Source organism: Nyctibius grandis, chromosome 16 (assembly GCF_013368605.1).
Source record: "Nyctibius grandis isolate bNycGra1 chromosome 16, bNycGra1.pri, whole genome shotgun sequence".
Taxonomy (NCBI): Eukaryota; Metazoa; Chordata; class Aves; order Nyctibiiformes; family Nyctibiidae; genus Nyctibius; species Nyctibius grandis.
The window spans coordinates 2,807,367-2,821,620 of record NC_090673.1 but is presented as its reverse complement, the minus strand read 5'-3'; the positions used below and the strand labels follow the sequence as shown (position 1 = coordinate 2,821,620).

At 46.3% G+C, this 14,254-nt stretch overlaps 1 protein-coding gene across 1 annotated transcript in view; it reads right to left on the bottom strand.

Annotated features, from left to right (window-relative positions):
• GPSM1 (G protein signaling modulator 1) overlaps window positions 1-254 on the bottom strand; it is a 75,412-nt gene extending 75,158 nt beyond the window's left edge. The window contains exon 1 of the mRNA XM_068413797.1: window positions 175-254. Within this exon, the coding sequence (XP_068269898.1) occupies window positions 175-233 (59 nt within the window). The 5' untranslated portion in view covers window positions 234-254. The remainder of the gene's footprint in view (window positions 1-174) is intronic.
• Window positions 255-14,254: the final 14,000 nt, after the last annotated feature.

Here is a 14,254-nt window from a genome sequence, read left to right as displayed (position 1 = left end):
TCTCACTTCCCATGGGCGAGCGCTCCCTCCCCGGAACACCCGCGGCCCCGCTGCCCCTCTCCCGGCTGGCCCCGGGGCTCGGCGGGGCGCGCTCCCCGCCGCGGCGGGCGCAGCTCCGGGGCTAGCCGGGGCCGAGCTCCCCCGCACCCGAGCACCCGCCGCGGCCCCGCTCACCTGGAGTAGAGCCGGCGGGCGGCGGAGCCCGGGCTGTCCCCGCCGGGCAGGCACGCCATGGGCGCCGGCCCCGCCGAGCCGCCCGCCGCGGCGGAGGCAGGCGCGGCTGCAGCCCGGCACCGGGCAGCGGCGGATGGCAGCGGCGGGAAGTGATGCGCCCAGCAAAGAAACTCGCGGGCAGGCCCCTCCTCCGGCTGATGTCAGCCCCGCCGCCGGCAGCGGCCCTGCCTCCTCCCCGCCCGCCCCGGGGCCGCGCCGCCCGCCCGCCTGCGCTCGGGCGCCTGCGGCGGGACGGGGGGAGCGGGGCCGGACACCGGGCAGGGCACCGCGCTGCCCTCGCCATCGCCCCCCCGCCCAGGCACGGGGTAGGGGAGCTCGGCAGCAGCGTGGGCCACAGGTCACGCGTGTCCCCTGTGTTTAACATCGCATTGCGGTGCCTCCACACTTACCTTAGAGCTGCCACGGCAGGGGAAGAGCCACGGCGGTCCCATCACACACAGCAAGGTGCAGACACCACACCTGCATGCTGACACCAAAGGGGGGCTGCAGAGCGTTGCTGATTTCTGACCCACATCACCTGTAGCCACTTAATTCCACCATAAGAAGTCTCTGGTTTTGCTTAGCCTGAGCTCTTCTGTCCTAGGAAGTAAATGCCTACACCTGGAGGCAGTTAGGAGGAACAGAGAGCAGGACCTGGCACAGCTGTGTCTACCTTACGTGAGTTGGGAGGGGTGTGCCACAGAGGCCCCTGCCCTCCCAGTAGGTCTGCACAAGCAGACTTAGCCACAAAGCAAAGTCTGGCTGCTGTCTTTGGTAGGGAGGAATTCATCAGGAAAAGGGATGTTTTCCTCCAGCCCGCAGCAGCTCGCTTTCTGTGGTAACTGTGTCTTGTTGAACCGTGGAGCCTTTACTGTTTATTGCCCACCGAATGTCTCCAGGTGGATGCAGGTCATCTTCACACACTGCATCCAGCTCCCTCTGGTTTCCAAAGCCTGAGATGCTCCTGTAAAAGTTAGTAAGTGGGACCTGTCTGTAAATTAGTGCCACTTACCCAGCAACACTAAATTAAACATCTTTATCATCACAAACATCCCAAAGAAGCACAGGTATAAATTGTGCCTTTCAGTGGGCTCTAGCAGCTTGCTCTGCAGACATGAGAACCCTGAGGTCGGAGAGAATCCAGAGCCATGCCCTACTTACTGGACTGTTTCCCACTGGGGACCTGCTCAATAGCCCCTCTCAACAGCAAGCAGAGATCCTGCTCAGGAAAAAACATCATCAGTAACACCCCACTTGCAAACCACAGAAGCCTCTTTCCCCAGAGCTAATTTATCAGGCATTTAAATCCAAAACAAAAAAACATAAACAAACTTGTATCTGTGTCTTAGTTTACAAATAGTCTCAATTCTGAAGACAGACCACAGCAGAGAAAGCTGAAACCATCCTGCTCAGTGCTGCCTCCTCGCCCAAGGAGGTGTGCCGGTGTCCTGGGGACACGCTATACCACCCCAAAAAAAGGAACCCCTCTGCACCCCCAAGCAACCAGCAGCAGAAGCCCCACTGGAGGGACTGCAGGCAAACCTGCAGGCCAGTCTGGGACACTGTGCCTCACACCAGCCAGTTTTTACCCAAGTTTATGGTTTCACTGAGAGCAACAAACATCCTGGCACAAGCAGCTGTTCACAAGCATGTGGAAACAAGGAACTGTTCAGCCCTAAGAGATTTTAGTATTTCCAGGGGGTGTGTTTGTCTGTGCCTCTCCCCACAACCCATCTTCAAGTCAAGAATACTGGTGCAAGAGATGAAAACCAGCTGCTGTTGCTGCTGGCTACAGCCCTTCCTCAACCACAGGAGACAGAGGGTGCGTTGCTGCTGGGTCGGCATTTAATGACAGATAGAGTCATTGCCCTTTGGAGAAACAATGCTGGAAAGGGGAGCAAAAGAAAGGAGGGTGGAGGCCAGCTTCCAGTTTGGGCTCTGGCCAGATATATGGTATTCCACAGAGCTCTGGGCAAACGGGTCACCCACACGTTGATGACACAGGAATCACTGGGTCAAATTCCACGGCCCGGGTTATGCAGGAGGTCAGAATAAGATGAGCATAATGGTCCCCTTTGGCCCTAAAATTCATGAATTTGCACTGGATAATTTATCATCTGACAAACTCAGCTTCTTTTTCTTCTTGTACAAGTGGCAAGCAGGTCACAATAGATTTGAATTCATTAGATGAAATAATTCAATTACTTTGCTGTGGGCTGGGTTTGGTTAACCCTACATATTCATGCCAAGAAGCTCCGTGCAAGTACTTGGACCTAAGCCACAACTCAGCTCCATTGCTCAGCTGCAATGAAACAGGCAAATTACAAGACTACAGAGAGAAAGAAACCCCAGTACTTTAGAAATGCCACTAATTCATCTGGTGAATTGTGTCCACATTGTGTCATGTGTTGGGAAGGACATGGAGCAATTAGAAAGACTCCAGACGGATGTGACAAGTGTGACCTATGAGAAAAAGGTAAAAAGAAATTGATAAGATTTGTTCGGATAAGATCAAGAGGAAGTAGAGTAGTAATCTTTAAACATGAAAAGGGCCGCTGCAAAGAGCAGCAAAAGGGAGAAATGGGTCATGAAAAAGGGTGTAGGATACAAAATACTCAGGCTGGAATCCATCACAGGAGATGCAGGGGCCATGTTAGATAGTCAGACATTACGTACCTCTGCACGTCCAGCAGCTTTTTGTTCCTGCAATCTTAAGGCACCACTGGTTCCTAATAAAGAGCCAGACTTACCAAGTTACCTGCATCATCTTGTTCCTCCTGGTTACTGCATGTCTCTGTGTCTTCACCTATAAACACAGGCAGAATCACAATGCTCAGCAATAGCATTGCAGGATCCTTAGAACTTTTTGAGCAGTTTTTAGTATTTCTTTTTAAAATTGATATCCAAAACTATCACAACACAACATGAAAGAGCGCTAACTATTGTTACATCTCCCACCACTTGGAAGAGACAGCCATGAAAGCCACAAGGCACAGAAAGCTGAAGGGAAGACAGCGAGACAGTAATACAGAACTGTGACACAGGAGTCAACCAGCCAATTTTGCCAAAACATAGGAACATTCCTCCACTGCCTTGATGTCTTCATCATCCAGACACACTAAGGAGTCGAGCACTCCCTCCAAACCACAAAGATGTCTCTTAATTAGCATGGAAGCTTTCCTGCAGCTCATGAAATGGATTGCTGGTGGCCTCTGCTGGGGTTTATGTGCAAAAAGCGCACTGCAATTGAGATTCCTGAGGCTGACAGACCCCAGCTGAAATCACTGCTGAACTGACTCTGTAATTGTCGACTCTTACTGGCAACAGCTGTAATTAAACCCTGTCACCTTGCACTGTCTTTTTTTTTCAAACTGTCAGGTTCTGAAAGTACCTTGCCATTGTCCAGCACACTGGAAAAAGTTTGCCCTTTTCTGAATTCCTTTAAAGGTAGCCTGCAAGGGCAAGCAGGCTGTGGCCTCTGTTTCTGTGGATGTAGAACTGAATGGGTTTTCTTGTGCTCTTTTTGGTGTGAAAGAAGGCACAGGTGATCCTTGTCTATGGGCAGGTGCATCCCATTTCTGCCTCTTCCCCACTCACAGTCATTTAACTCCTAACTCTCTTTCAGCAAGTTTGGCAGAAAGACAAGGGTTTTGAAGACAGAAGGTCTCTGTGAGGTTCTTGAAAATATTAGGATGAAGAGACCTCTTACTGTCCCAGCCAAGAGAAGTGGGCAATGATAACAAATGCTCCGCACATACACACACAGCGGGTATTTTTCAGCTAGTTCCATTTCATCCCCAGATTGCTGGGTAAGTGTCTGCACAGATGCAGGCACCAGACAAAGAGCACAGGACTAGAAGGGAGGGAATGATGGGCAGTGTAGCCTTAGCCAGGGCTGCTTTCTTGTGAAACATCACTGTTGGTGCTGCCATATGTTAGTTTGTAAAGTGGAGACAACAAAATAACTTCTACCTGTCCCTCCCAGGGAAGGAATAAGAATTAATGTCTGAAGATCTTAAATGTATTACTGAGCTGCGTGTAAAGTAGTTTGAATAAGCCTGAAACCAGTGTGAAGCTGGGTAAGAGAGGAGTATGCCTTGTTAAAGAGAAAGGGAGTAATAGAAATGTACCTGGAGGGTGCGAAGGCTTGTGTGCGAATCGGGGCCACACACAGCCTGCCTGAACCAGGAACATTTGCTTTGGCTTTGGGATTTTCATAAAACATAATTACATAAGTTGCAACAACAGTCTCCTCAGAACAGCCCAGAGCCATGCAGGAAACTCGTGAGGGGACAGGGATGGGTTTCAGCAGGAGTGCTTAGACATTCCTGTTATTTAAAACAACATATTAAGAACAAAGTTCATTATCTTTCTTTGGGAACAGAACCCTGGATGCATCTGGAAGATTTAACAGGTCTAGATAGAACTGCTGTGCTGTGCAGCTTTTTTTTTCAGGACCTAGAAAGGAATTACAGTATTCAAGGGCTTTTGCACCTCTTCTTTCCACTGAATCTGGTCCTAAGGCAGTAAAACTCCTCTGGTCAGAGGGTGGCACTCAGTGAGGAACCATTATTTCCTCTCCAAAGTAGAAGCACAAAAGGTTATTACAATCACCAGATAACCTGTAATAGAGACTCATAGCCAGGAATATTATTAATACCTGAAATAAGGAGGATCACCTGAGAGCGAAGAGTTGCTTTGCTGACTCTGGTTGTCTCTCAGCCTCGGAAGAGGCAAACAAAGAGGCAGAACTCATCTGTTTCCTTTAGCTTTCAAGCTGGACTGAAAATGCTTCATTGAATAAATAGCAAAAGGCCCTTAAAATTCCCTTGCCCTCAACCTCGTAGCTTGTTTGATGCAATGAAACCCCATGGCCTGGCGTTGGCTTGCTCGGTAGATGGGGATTTTTTAGGCAAGGCCAGAGAGGACTATCTTAACTTCTCTGTGCTAATGTCGTGTATGCCTTGTATCTGAAAACCCAGCGCCTTCTCTTTGGCTGAAATCTTTCTTTTTACCTCAGAGTGGAATGACTCTACAGAGTGCCCAGGAATGGCTGCTGGTACGGTCTGTGTTTCAGCTTGGCTTTGCCATGGCCATGAATTCCCTGAGACCCAGCCTGACTAATGGGCCTGGAGGAAAAGCTGGAGCTGACTGCAATAGCCAAGACGAATGATGTTTGATAACCAGCTGAGGGGGATGTGAACAGCCTTGGCATTATTAATTGCCTCTCACACACACCCCCAGGCATCTCAGGGATGTTTGCAGCAAGCTGGACATGCTCCACCAACACATGGATTTCTGCTTCCTTTTCATCTCTTGGTAAATTCCCATCGCTTCTCCCTGCTTGGGGGCACGTGCTCTCGCTGTTCTGCGGGAGAATTTAACAGCCAGCGAGGTGCCTACTGCAAGAGACCTTCTTAGGACTTCAACAAAAACCCCAAAAGGGAGATGGGAGTCTCTCTGGTGGTTCATCAGAAATATTCTGGCTTTTTTACAGGCTTGGAAGACTTGAATGACAGTAACAGGATGCTTTGCTCGGAGGCACTTTATCAAAGTTTTATTGCTCAGGCAAATACCCCAGAGCTCCTAGTCATGATCAGCTCATATTTACAATGATGGCAAGGGGTTTGTTTAACCAACTCCAATTTCCAATAGTCAACAGACAAAACCCCAATTTCTCCTGCTGGAAGTCTGAGAAAACCTCCTGTTAGCAGTAACTGAAATAAGAAGTAATCTTTTGTTATACTTGAATAGCCCAGGAGGAAAATACACATTTTCACCTTTGAAAGGGGCTTTATTTCCTTTTAAAATTGTAACTGTTGGTAATGACATTAATTACAAGCAAGCGTGTTTGGGTTTGTTTTTAAAACAGATTGCCAATGTTTACATTGTAATTGCATTGTTTAGTCAAGCTTCTGCAAGTGCTTTCCAAACACTCACCATGTAACTGACAGGGTTTATTTCTATTTGACTAACCAACAACTGAGAAGCAGAGACAGAGAGAGAAGGAGCAGAAGGAGCTGGCGAAGTGACTCTGTCACCAGCCACACCGCAAGGTCACAGGGCTCCTGCAGCAGCACCGGGCTGCGCAGCCCCTCGCAGTCCCCAACCCAGCTCTGTGACAGGAAGCACATTCTGGTTATGACCAAAGCTGCAGTCTAACCACACAGGCTCAGGTCTAAACCCATCGATTTCTTAATCAGCGATGAAAGCCAATGCAGAAATATCACCATTTACAGCTCAACTCCGCTACATGTTTATGGCAGCATATATAGTTTTTTTTCTATATTTCTTCCACTTGAAGATAAGTCTGTTCTTATCATTCTGATAGAATATTAGGACAATATTATAGCAACATTAAACAGCATTTTCTAAAAGTAATAATTCTCATTTTAGGACTAATAACTGGCACACAGCACACTCTCTGCACCATTAATGCTGGTTTTTGAACAAATAACAGAACACAAGGAAAGTTTCAAAGGCCTGAAAAGAGACTAATAGTGAGATGAAATGTCTTAGAAAAGTAACTGGGATGACCCAAGTAACTTCAGCCTCGTTAGTCCATTACTGATGCCGTGCTAATATGGGACACAGTCAAAAGGGCCGTGGAATGTCTATCCGTTGCTCCCGAAAACTGCTTATCAAACAATCTTTCTTTTGAGGAGATTTTAAATTCAGTTGCTAAAGGTAATTCTGCTGACATAATAGACTTAGACTTCTGCAAAGCAGTTGACTTAATCTTGTATGACATTCTGTTAAAAACAGTACTCAACAAAATCAATGTAGCTTATATTAAATGGATGGAAAACTTGGTAACATGCATCTGAAAGTAATTATCTGATGGAGGAATTTCTAGTGTGTCCAAAAAGATTTACTCTTGGTACAGGATTATCCAACATTCTTATCAATGATCTAGAGAATAAGTATAAAGACATTACCAGTAAAGTTTGTGTTAAAAAATGATATTTAGAAGACCAGTAGCAATTAATGGGAGAGGTGGGATCGGTTTGTTTGGTAGGGTGGGACACCTTAGAGCATGCATTCCAGCACAGCCAAACATCCCTGCATTTACAGTTCTGATGACAAGAACAAGATGAAAATGCACATGCTGAAATGAAGGGGCTGTGAAAAGGCTGTCGGGGTGCTGGGAGCTGACAAACCAAGTGTGAGACCACAAAGCAGCACTGTAGCAAAGGCTGTAAATATCAGCTACAGGGGTGATGCAAAATTAGCAGGTTGATTGATTTAGCTTGCTTAAGTGAATTTTAAAGTGTGATTTAATCTTAGGTGACAGTTAACTTTATAGACAAGAAAATTTCTGGGAATAGAAAGCTTTCTAGTCTAGTAGAAAGTGGCACATCCAGAACTTGCAGCTAGGCAAATTCAGACTGGAAATACGATGTGATGTTTAAATGTAGGTAATTAAACAGTGGAACAACTAACTTAGGAACCGAGTGCACCCTCCATTAGCTGCTCTCTGGAAGAATGGTGTTTAAATATGCTGCCGTTCAAACGCAAGTTCTGGGTCTGATGCAGCACTCACTGAGTGAGTGTGTTTACTCTGCGTTGTGTCAGAACTCTAATTAGACAATCTGCTCCGTTAGCTGTAAAACCACTCTTCTTGTTTTACCTATTGATCAGTTTTATCTACTGATATTTGATATTTTTTCCTGGGTTGGCAAATCCCAACATTATGGTTGACATGACAGTGGTGTTTTTAGTGTAACATGTGCTGCAGTATCGATCTCACTGGGTGATTAACAGCCTGTATTGCCTAAGGGATGAAATGAATATTAATGTTTGCGCAAGTTGTCTATTGAGATTAAATATTTGTGTGTTTTGTTGATTGCAGCCTGAAGGCTGCGTTGGCCTCTTGGAAAAGAACAGAGTCCTGATTCTGAATGAAATGTTTGGGCGTGGTAAAGCACAGTTTTAGTCTGTGTTTACAATCTCATTCCCTCACTTTTCCTCAGAAAAGCAAAGGGAGCGAAGGTAGTGGCTTTGCTCCTCAGAACAGTGTGTCTACCTCCTGACTGCTGCTTTTGACTTTCACTCCAGAGCTGCTAAATGATGTTGTCATAGAAACATAAAAGGGGCATCTGGGAACCCTTCCAGACTGAGCTACGCACAGGACAGCACATTTCACTCACACGTATCTAGGTCTCCACAAACTTACTACCTCTCTACCAGATAGCACAATTAACCAAATCCAGGTTTTCCTACCAAATTCTTGTGTAGTGGTGGGACTCCTTGCTCACAGTGGCTCAGCCCCTAAACAACCATCGTTTCAGGTGTCCAGGATCTGTTCCTTCTCTCGGTGAAGTAACACGCCCACCAACTTTGCTGCCAGCAAACAGAAATTCCTCAGGGTCAGCTTCTCTACTTACATAAGCTGGGATAGCTCTATTTCCTGGCCCAGGGCTGCACCACTTTACAGCAGCAGAGTATTTAGCCTTCAAACATATGCTGTTTATTTTCCATTGGAGATGGGTGCGCAGCTAGTATCTATTTTCCTTTGCACTTAGCTCCATATAGATTAATTTTGTCAATAATAAGGCAATATTTTTTCTGGTTTACACTATTATCTGAAGAGACAGAAAAAAAAAAGCCTAGACAGACAAATTCCAGTCACAGTCATAAATGATCTTAGGTTAAATGACTCTGCTGTCTGGCATCCCAGGAGATAGCAGCAGTGAAACTCTGGCAAATCTGAGGGCAACCTGACTTGACAGAGCGTAACAAGGCAAAAGACAGTCTGTTGTGTTAGCTTACCCTCCTGCTTCTCCATCAACAATATTTTGGATTGGCATTTAGTGGTAAAGCAAATATAATCAAGGGGAAACCGGATGAATTTGCGAGCAGAGGGCCAATGGCCCCAGGGACTGTTCTTAGTAAGTGGGATATATAAAGCTCTTCTGTTCTCAGCCAGACAGATGTTGTGCATCAGAGAGGAGCTGTCACCGTGCATCTGTACTCACCACAATGTACTGGCCTGCCCCAGAGTTTCTACCTAGGTAATTAGATAAGCTTCTCACTACGGCATTTGCAAATGGTGCAGGTCTGAGATTAATGGCCTGCAAGTCGCTGAGTGGAGATAAAGAACTGCAAGGTGGCAGGAGGGGTTTTGAAAGCCGTGTAAGGTCCAAGGAAAGCACTATGGGAAGGAAAACCTGCCCAAGGGAAGTGGAAGCTCTGGTTGGCAGCATCCTCTGTGTGGGCAGGACTCGATGGCAAAGAAACAGGCAGCAGCAAAGGAAGGACAGGAGGACCCAATTCCCAGATTTTAATTGGACTATTTGAATTTTGAACATAAAACTGTTCTTGAAGGAAGAGGCTTAAATCTTGACATTCTTGGTAGTTGTTTAATGCTTTGTTGACAGGTTGAAGCAGAACAAGGTAATGTTGAAAGAAAAAGCTGCGGAGCACCGTAAAACGCACTTAAAGAGCGTACAGAGATTTGAGTCTTTGCTGCCAAGGATGCTGTATTCTCCGTCTCAAAAGGAATTTTCCTTCTTATATTTAATGTCACAAATATACTCAGGTGTGTACTAAACTGCATATTTAAATCCAGTCACACTAAGCCCAAGACACATGGTAAGTCAGGAGATTTTGAGCTTTGTTACTAGATATGACAAGGCAGGTTGCTTAAGCACGTGGGGTTCTGCAGGAGCTAATGACCACACTGGCCCCGTGGCAGTTCCATGTAAGTTAGATTTAACCATTGCCCTTAGCTGGGAGCAGGGTCAGGTAGGTGTGCGGTGTCTGATCCAGGAGAAGGTCATGTGGCACTGTCACTCAGGTCTTGGTCATGTGTGGTGATGAAGGCAGCACTGCAAAAGTGATGTTGTTGCTGTCTCATACCATTCCATATATCACCGTGCTTGGATGTCAATAAATGGGAGAATCTGAAAAGAGTAAATCATTCCCCACTCGCCTGATGCCTTGTTACAGAAGCACTGATGTGGCTTACAGCACACTTTGTCTCAGTTACAGGTGTAACCAGGTCTTTTGTAGGCCTTTGCCACACAGACTCCTCCCCAGCTCCAAACAAAACCCACAAACCGGGCAGCATTCCTGAGCTGTGGGGTCTACCACCTGCAGGGTTATGCAAGCAGGGAATAGACTCTGCTTCTCCTCTCTCTGAGTTTGTTGGGCATAGCTGTGGTTCATCCTTGTGCCCACTGCCCTGTTTTGGTGCACAGGGAACACACACCTGCTCGTTGCATGCCTGGTCCAGCCCCCACCAAAAGCCACGAGACTCTTTGCATCAGGTTCTGCGGGTTTTAGGTCAGGCATTAAGACACCTCATAACTTTGTACTCCTGTAATTCTCCCCACCCCCCTACCCTTCCTTTTTTATTTTACAGTGCACGGAGACAATGTGCAAGGAAATGTGCCGTTTTACCTGGAGGTTGTTGATTTAAATCGCCTAGTGCCAGCCCAGCGCTATAAATCCTCTCACGCAGCCGGAGAGCCCTGTTTACTACAGCGGGTTTCCATGGCAATCCTGCGCTCTCCCACGTTCAGCTGCACAGTGCAGGCAGCCCCCCCCCACCTTCACTTCAGATTCCATTCACACAGTCTGCTGGTGATAGGAAAAATACCAAATTGGCCATGGAGAGCTATTTCCTATCTTAATGCACTTTCCCCCAATAACTGGATGATATATATGTATTTTAGCACATAAAGAGGACACTTGCCCTTTTCCAGACATTATTTGGCATGCAGCATAAAATCCAGGTATTCTGAAGGTCTAGTTCTTTCCTGACACACATTTGTTATTTCAGGACATCAATAGGAAAATACAAGCTTAACATTTCCTTGTGTTTCTGACTGGAATCAGTGCAAAGGAAATGTATCTCTACTGCAGCAAATCCCTCCCCAGGCTTGGGGCAGCCTCACAGCACCCTCCCACCTGCATTTGAGCAGTTCTCTGTACAACTCAGTACAACTCAGTCACTGAGTGTATGGCACAGACCATAGGAAAAGTATCTGCTTATTCCTAACAACATGGGAAACAGCATGAGCGGCTAGGGTTAAAAATAATAAAGAAGTATCATCAGTGGTACCAGCAAAAATTCTGCAGCCAGGGTCAGACTCCTCCCTCTCTATCTCTGAGTGTTTTACATGAATATCGCTATGTTACAACATTACCTGTGGAGGAAGAAATTTGTGTCTTATCTCAGGAACTGTGACATGGCATCATTAATGGGGCAGCCCATTTATCTCAGTCTTATTTTGCTGCTGATTTGAGAGATGATAGGTACCCCCAAGAATGACTTCAGTATGTAGTAGTCAACCCCATGCTCTTTGCAGGTTTAAATCAAATCCAAATTTATTAAGTGCCTTTATCTTTGTCCCTTTTAATTTCAGCTCGTGCTTTGTCACAGATTTCAGTGGGTGCAGGATCGGGCCCTTGGCTCTCAGACTTCAGAGCAGTACACTTTTTTTAAAAAACAACTGCCTCTTCCCACCATATGCTTACTATAAAATTCATGTCACATCCAGCTTGGAATGGAAGTCTAGATCTGTGCTTTGATTGTTTGCTAACTGAGAATTGCTGTGAAAAGTGTTTTACAACATAAACTGCTTAGTCAGGCACTGTAAAAAAAACCAACAAACAAGAACCATTTCCTTTCCTTTTAGCTGGACATATTTCCCCAAAGTGAGGGAACTCACAACACTCACACAGAGCAAACCTGCAAGAGGAAGAAAGGAGCGTGTGTGCCAGAGCTGCGAATTATTGCGTATAAGATCCTGGGTGCAAAAGTGTGGCTGCATGATACGCAGCTGTTTTGAAACACAGAGAATTAGGAGGAATTTCTGGGTTTGGTTCACATAGATATGCACTTCCTGAATTTTGCTAGGCCTTTGTGGGTTATTGGTTTAAATATTTCCTAAACAGTGACAGTGCACAACAGCAGAAACTGAAGCCTCTGGGAGGTGAGCCTGCAGCTTGAACAATGTCAAACCAACCTCCAAATGGCCTTGTACAGGGTTGAGCAATTACCAAGCCCACTTGCCTTTGCTTTGCAGAAACACCAGAAAATCGTGCCAGAGCTCGGAGTGCCACAGCATGGCAGAGCTGGGTGCTTCTTACCCCACTTCATCATTGTGCGTGCAGGTGTAAGGGTAGAGGGAACCTCTGGTTAGGAAAAAGCAGAGACTCGTATCTGGACAATATGGATAATCCCATGCGACGGGTTAGCAGCATCTCTCTTGGCAGATTCTCAGCTGCAAGAAACTTTTCAATATCCTTTCCAAAAAAACCCTAAAATAGCTTTTGTAAAACCTCCACTGGGTATGTGATAGCCTGTAGTCTGATTTGCTAAAACTAGTAGGTGGTAGTCTGAGTATCTCTGTAGGGGAAATTCAGTGTTTAAGGGCTGACGCATCATAAATGCCATATGAGTGAAAACACAGCGCCTAATTCTGTCTTAGTTCATGTGACAGGAGCTGTGGAGTCAGCAGACCAGAACCGTACACGACTGCCTCATTTTGCTCACACAGATCTAAAATACAAATCCAAATGGATTTGCTCCTATCTGCCGTGGCTCACACTCGGCTCCCTGACTTGGGAGTTTCACACACTGCAGAAGTGGGATTTGGCCCAACGATAGGTTTCACTTCATCTCTCAGCAGATTTGTGGTCTAACACTCCAAGATGTGCAGCATAACACGCTGGCAATCTGTCACTCTCCTGGCTCTCGTCAGCTCCAACAGCTTGCTGAGAAAAAAACATGCCAAAATAGATGCCAGTCCGACCTGAGGGACTTGAGAAGCTGCCTGCACTCAGCTGAAAGCTCTGCCTGTCACAGCACGTGCATTCCCACTCCACTTAGTCCTCCATCAACCCAGCAGGCTGGGACCAGCCCTGAGCTTTCCTGGTTCCTGTCACAGCTTCCCATCTTACCAAATCTTCACTGAAAGTTGCCCTCCCACTGCTGAGGTTTCACATTGCTGTTCTCTCGTCTCTCTTTGGTGGACCAGTTCTTGGCATGATGGCTGTGCCTGGACCCCAAGACTGCAATTAGGGCTCTTATCACTTGCGCACCCTGAATAGCTGCGGCTCCCCTCTTGGACAAGCTCTGCATTCCTAGCACTGAAACCTCTAATCAGGCCAAAACGTTGGTTTGGAACAGCTTGAAATGGGGACTTTGCAACTCCAGTCTACAGCTCAGGAATTCCTCGTTTGGTTAGACTTGAAAAGCTGAAATGCTGGGGATATCTGAGCACAGACTGCAGTGACATTTATTAGATTAGCAGTCTGAGGGTGTTTCTTCAAGAGAACTTCTCTAGAGACCACAGGGATCCATGTACATGAAAGGATGTGGTGTCGGTATCTTGCCTCACCATCTGAGTACTTTCCAGTAATAACGAACGCTTACAATACTGACATTGCTGCTTAAAGCAATCTGTAGAATTATAAAGCATGAACAAATAATTGAGGACATAAACCAGAAAAAAAGAGCCAGATTCAATATAAACCAAAATGCTGAGGAAACAGTACATCAATCTCTGCTCTGCAGTGAGGTGGGATCTAGAAGAAGATACAAAGCCTCTTCTCAGGGTACTAACTGAAACTCAACCCATGACAGCAGTAATTGATGGCCCTGCTGCAGGGTAACAAGAAATGTGTTCCCTGTTTGTTTGCCTTTATCGTATTCACGTGCCTTCCACGTATATCTGAGCCAGCAGCAAGTACAGCCTTGGGACCTGCAGGATTTCAGCACACATGAGAGGGTATTTGTGGGAAGCAAATTTACAATTCAGAAATGGAAAAATCTCACAGGAAACCAATGTCTAGGGAAGAGAAGCAGCACTGAATGATCGGCCTAGTCTTGGCCATTATATGTTGATTGTAGCAGTTTTGGTTGTAACCACAGATCCAGGAATTAGCTGTGAGTAACTCTGGGGCAAAGAGCTGCAGAAACCAAGTCTCCCAAAGCAATGGAAACAGAAGGCAGATTCACCGACGGAGATATGCCTTAAGGGATGCTTGGCCATCTGCAGCCATAATCTTAGGAGGGTTTAAGAAATAC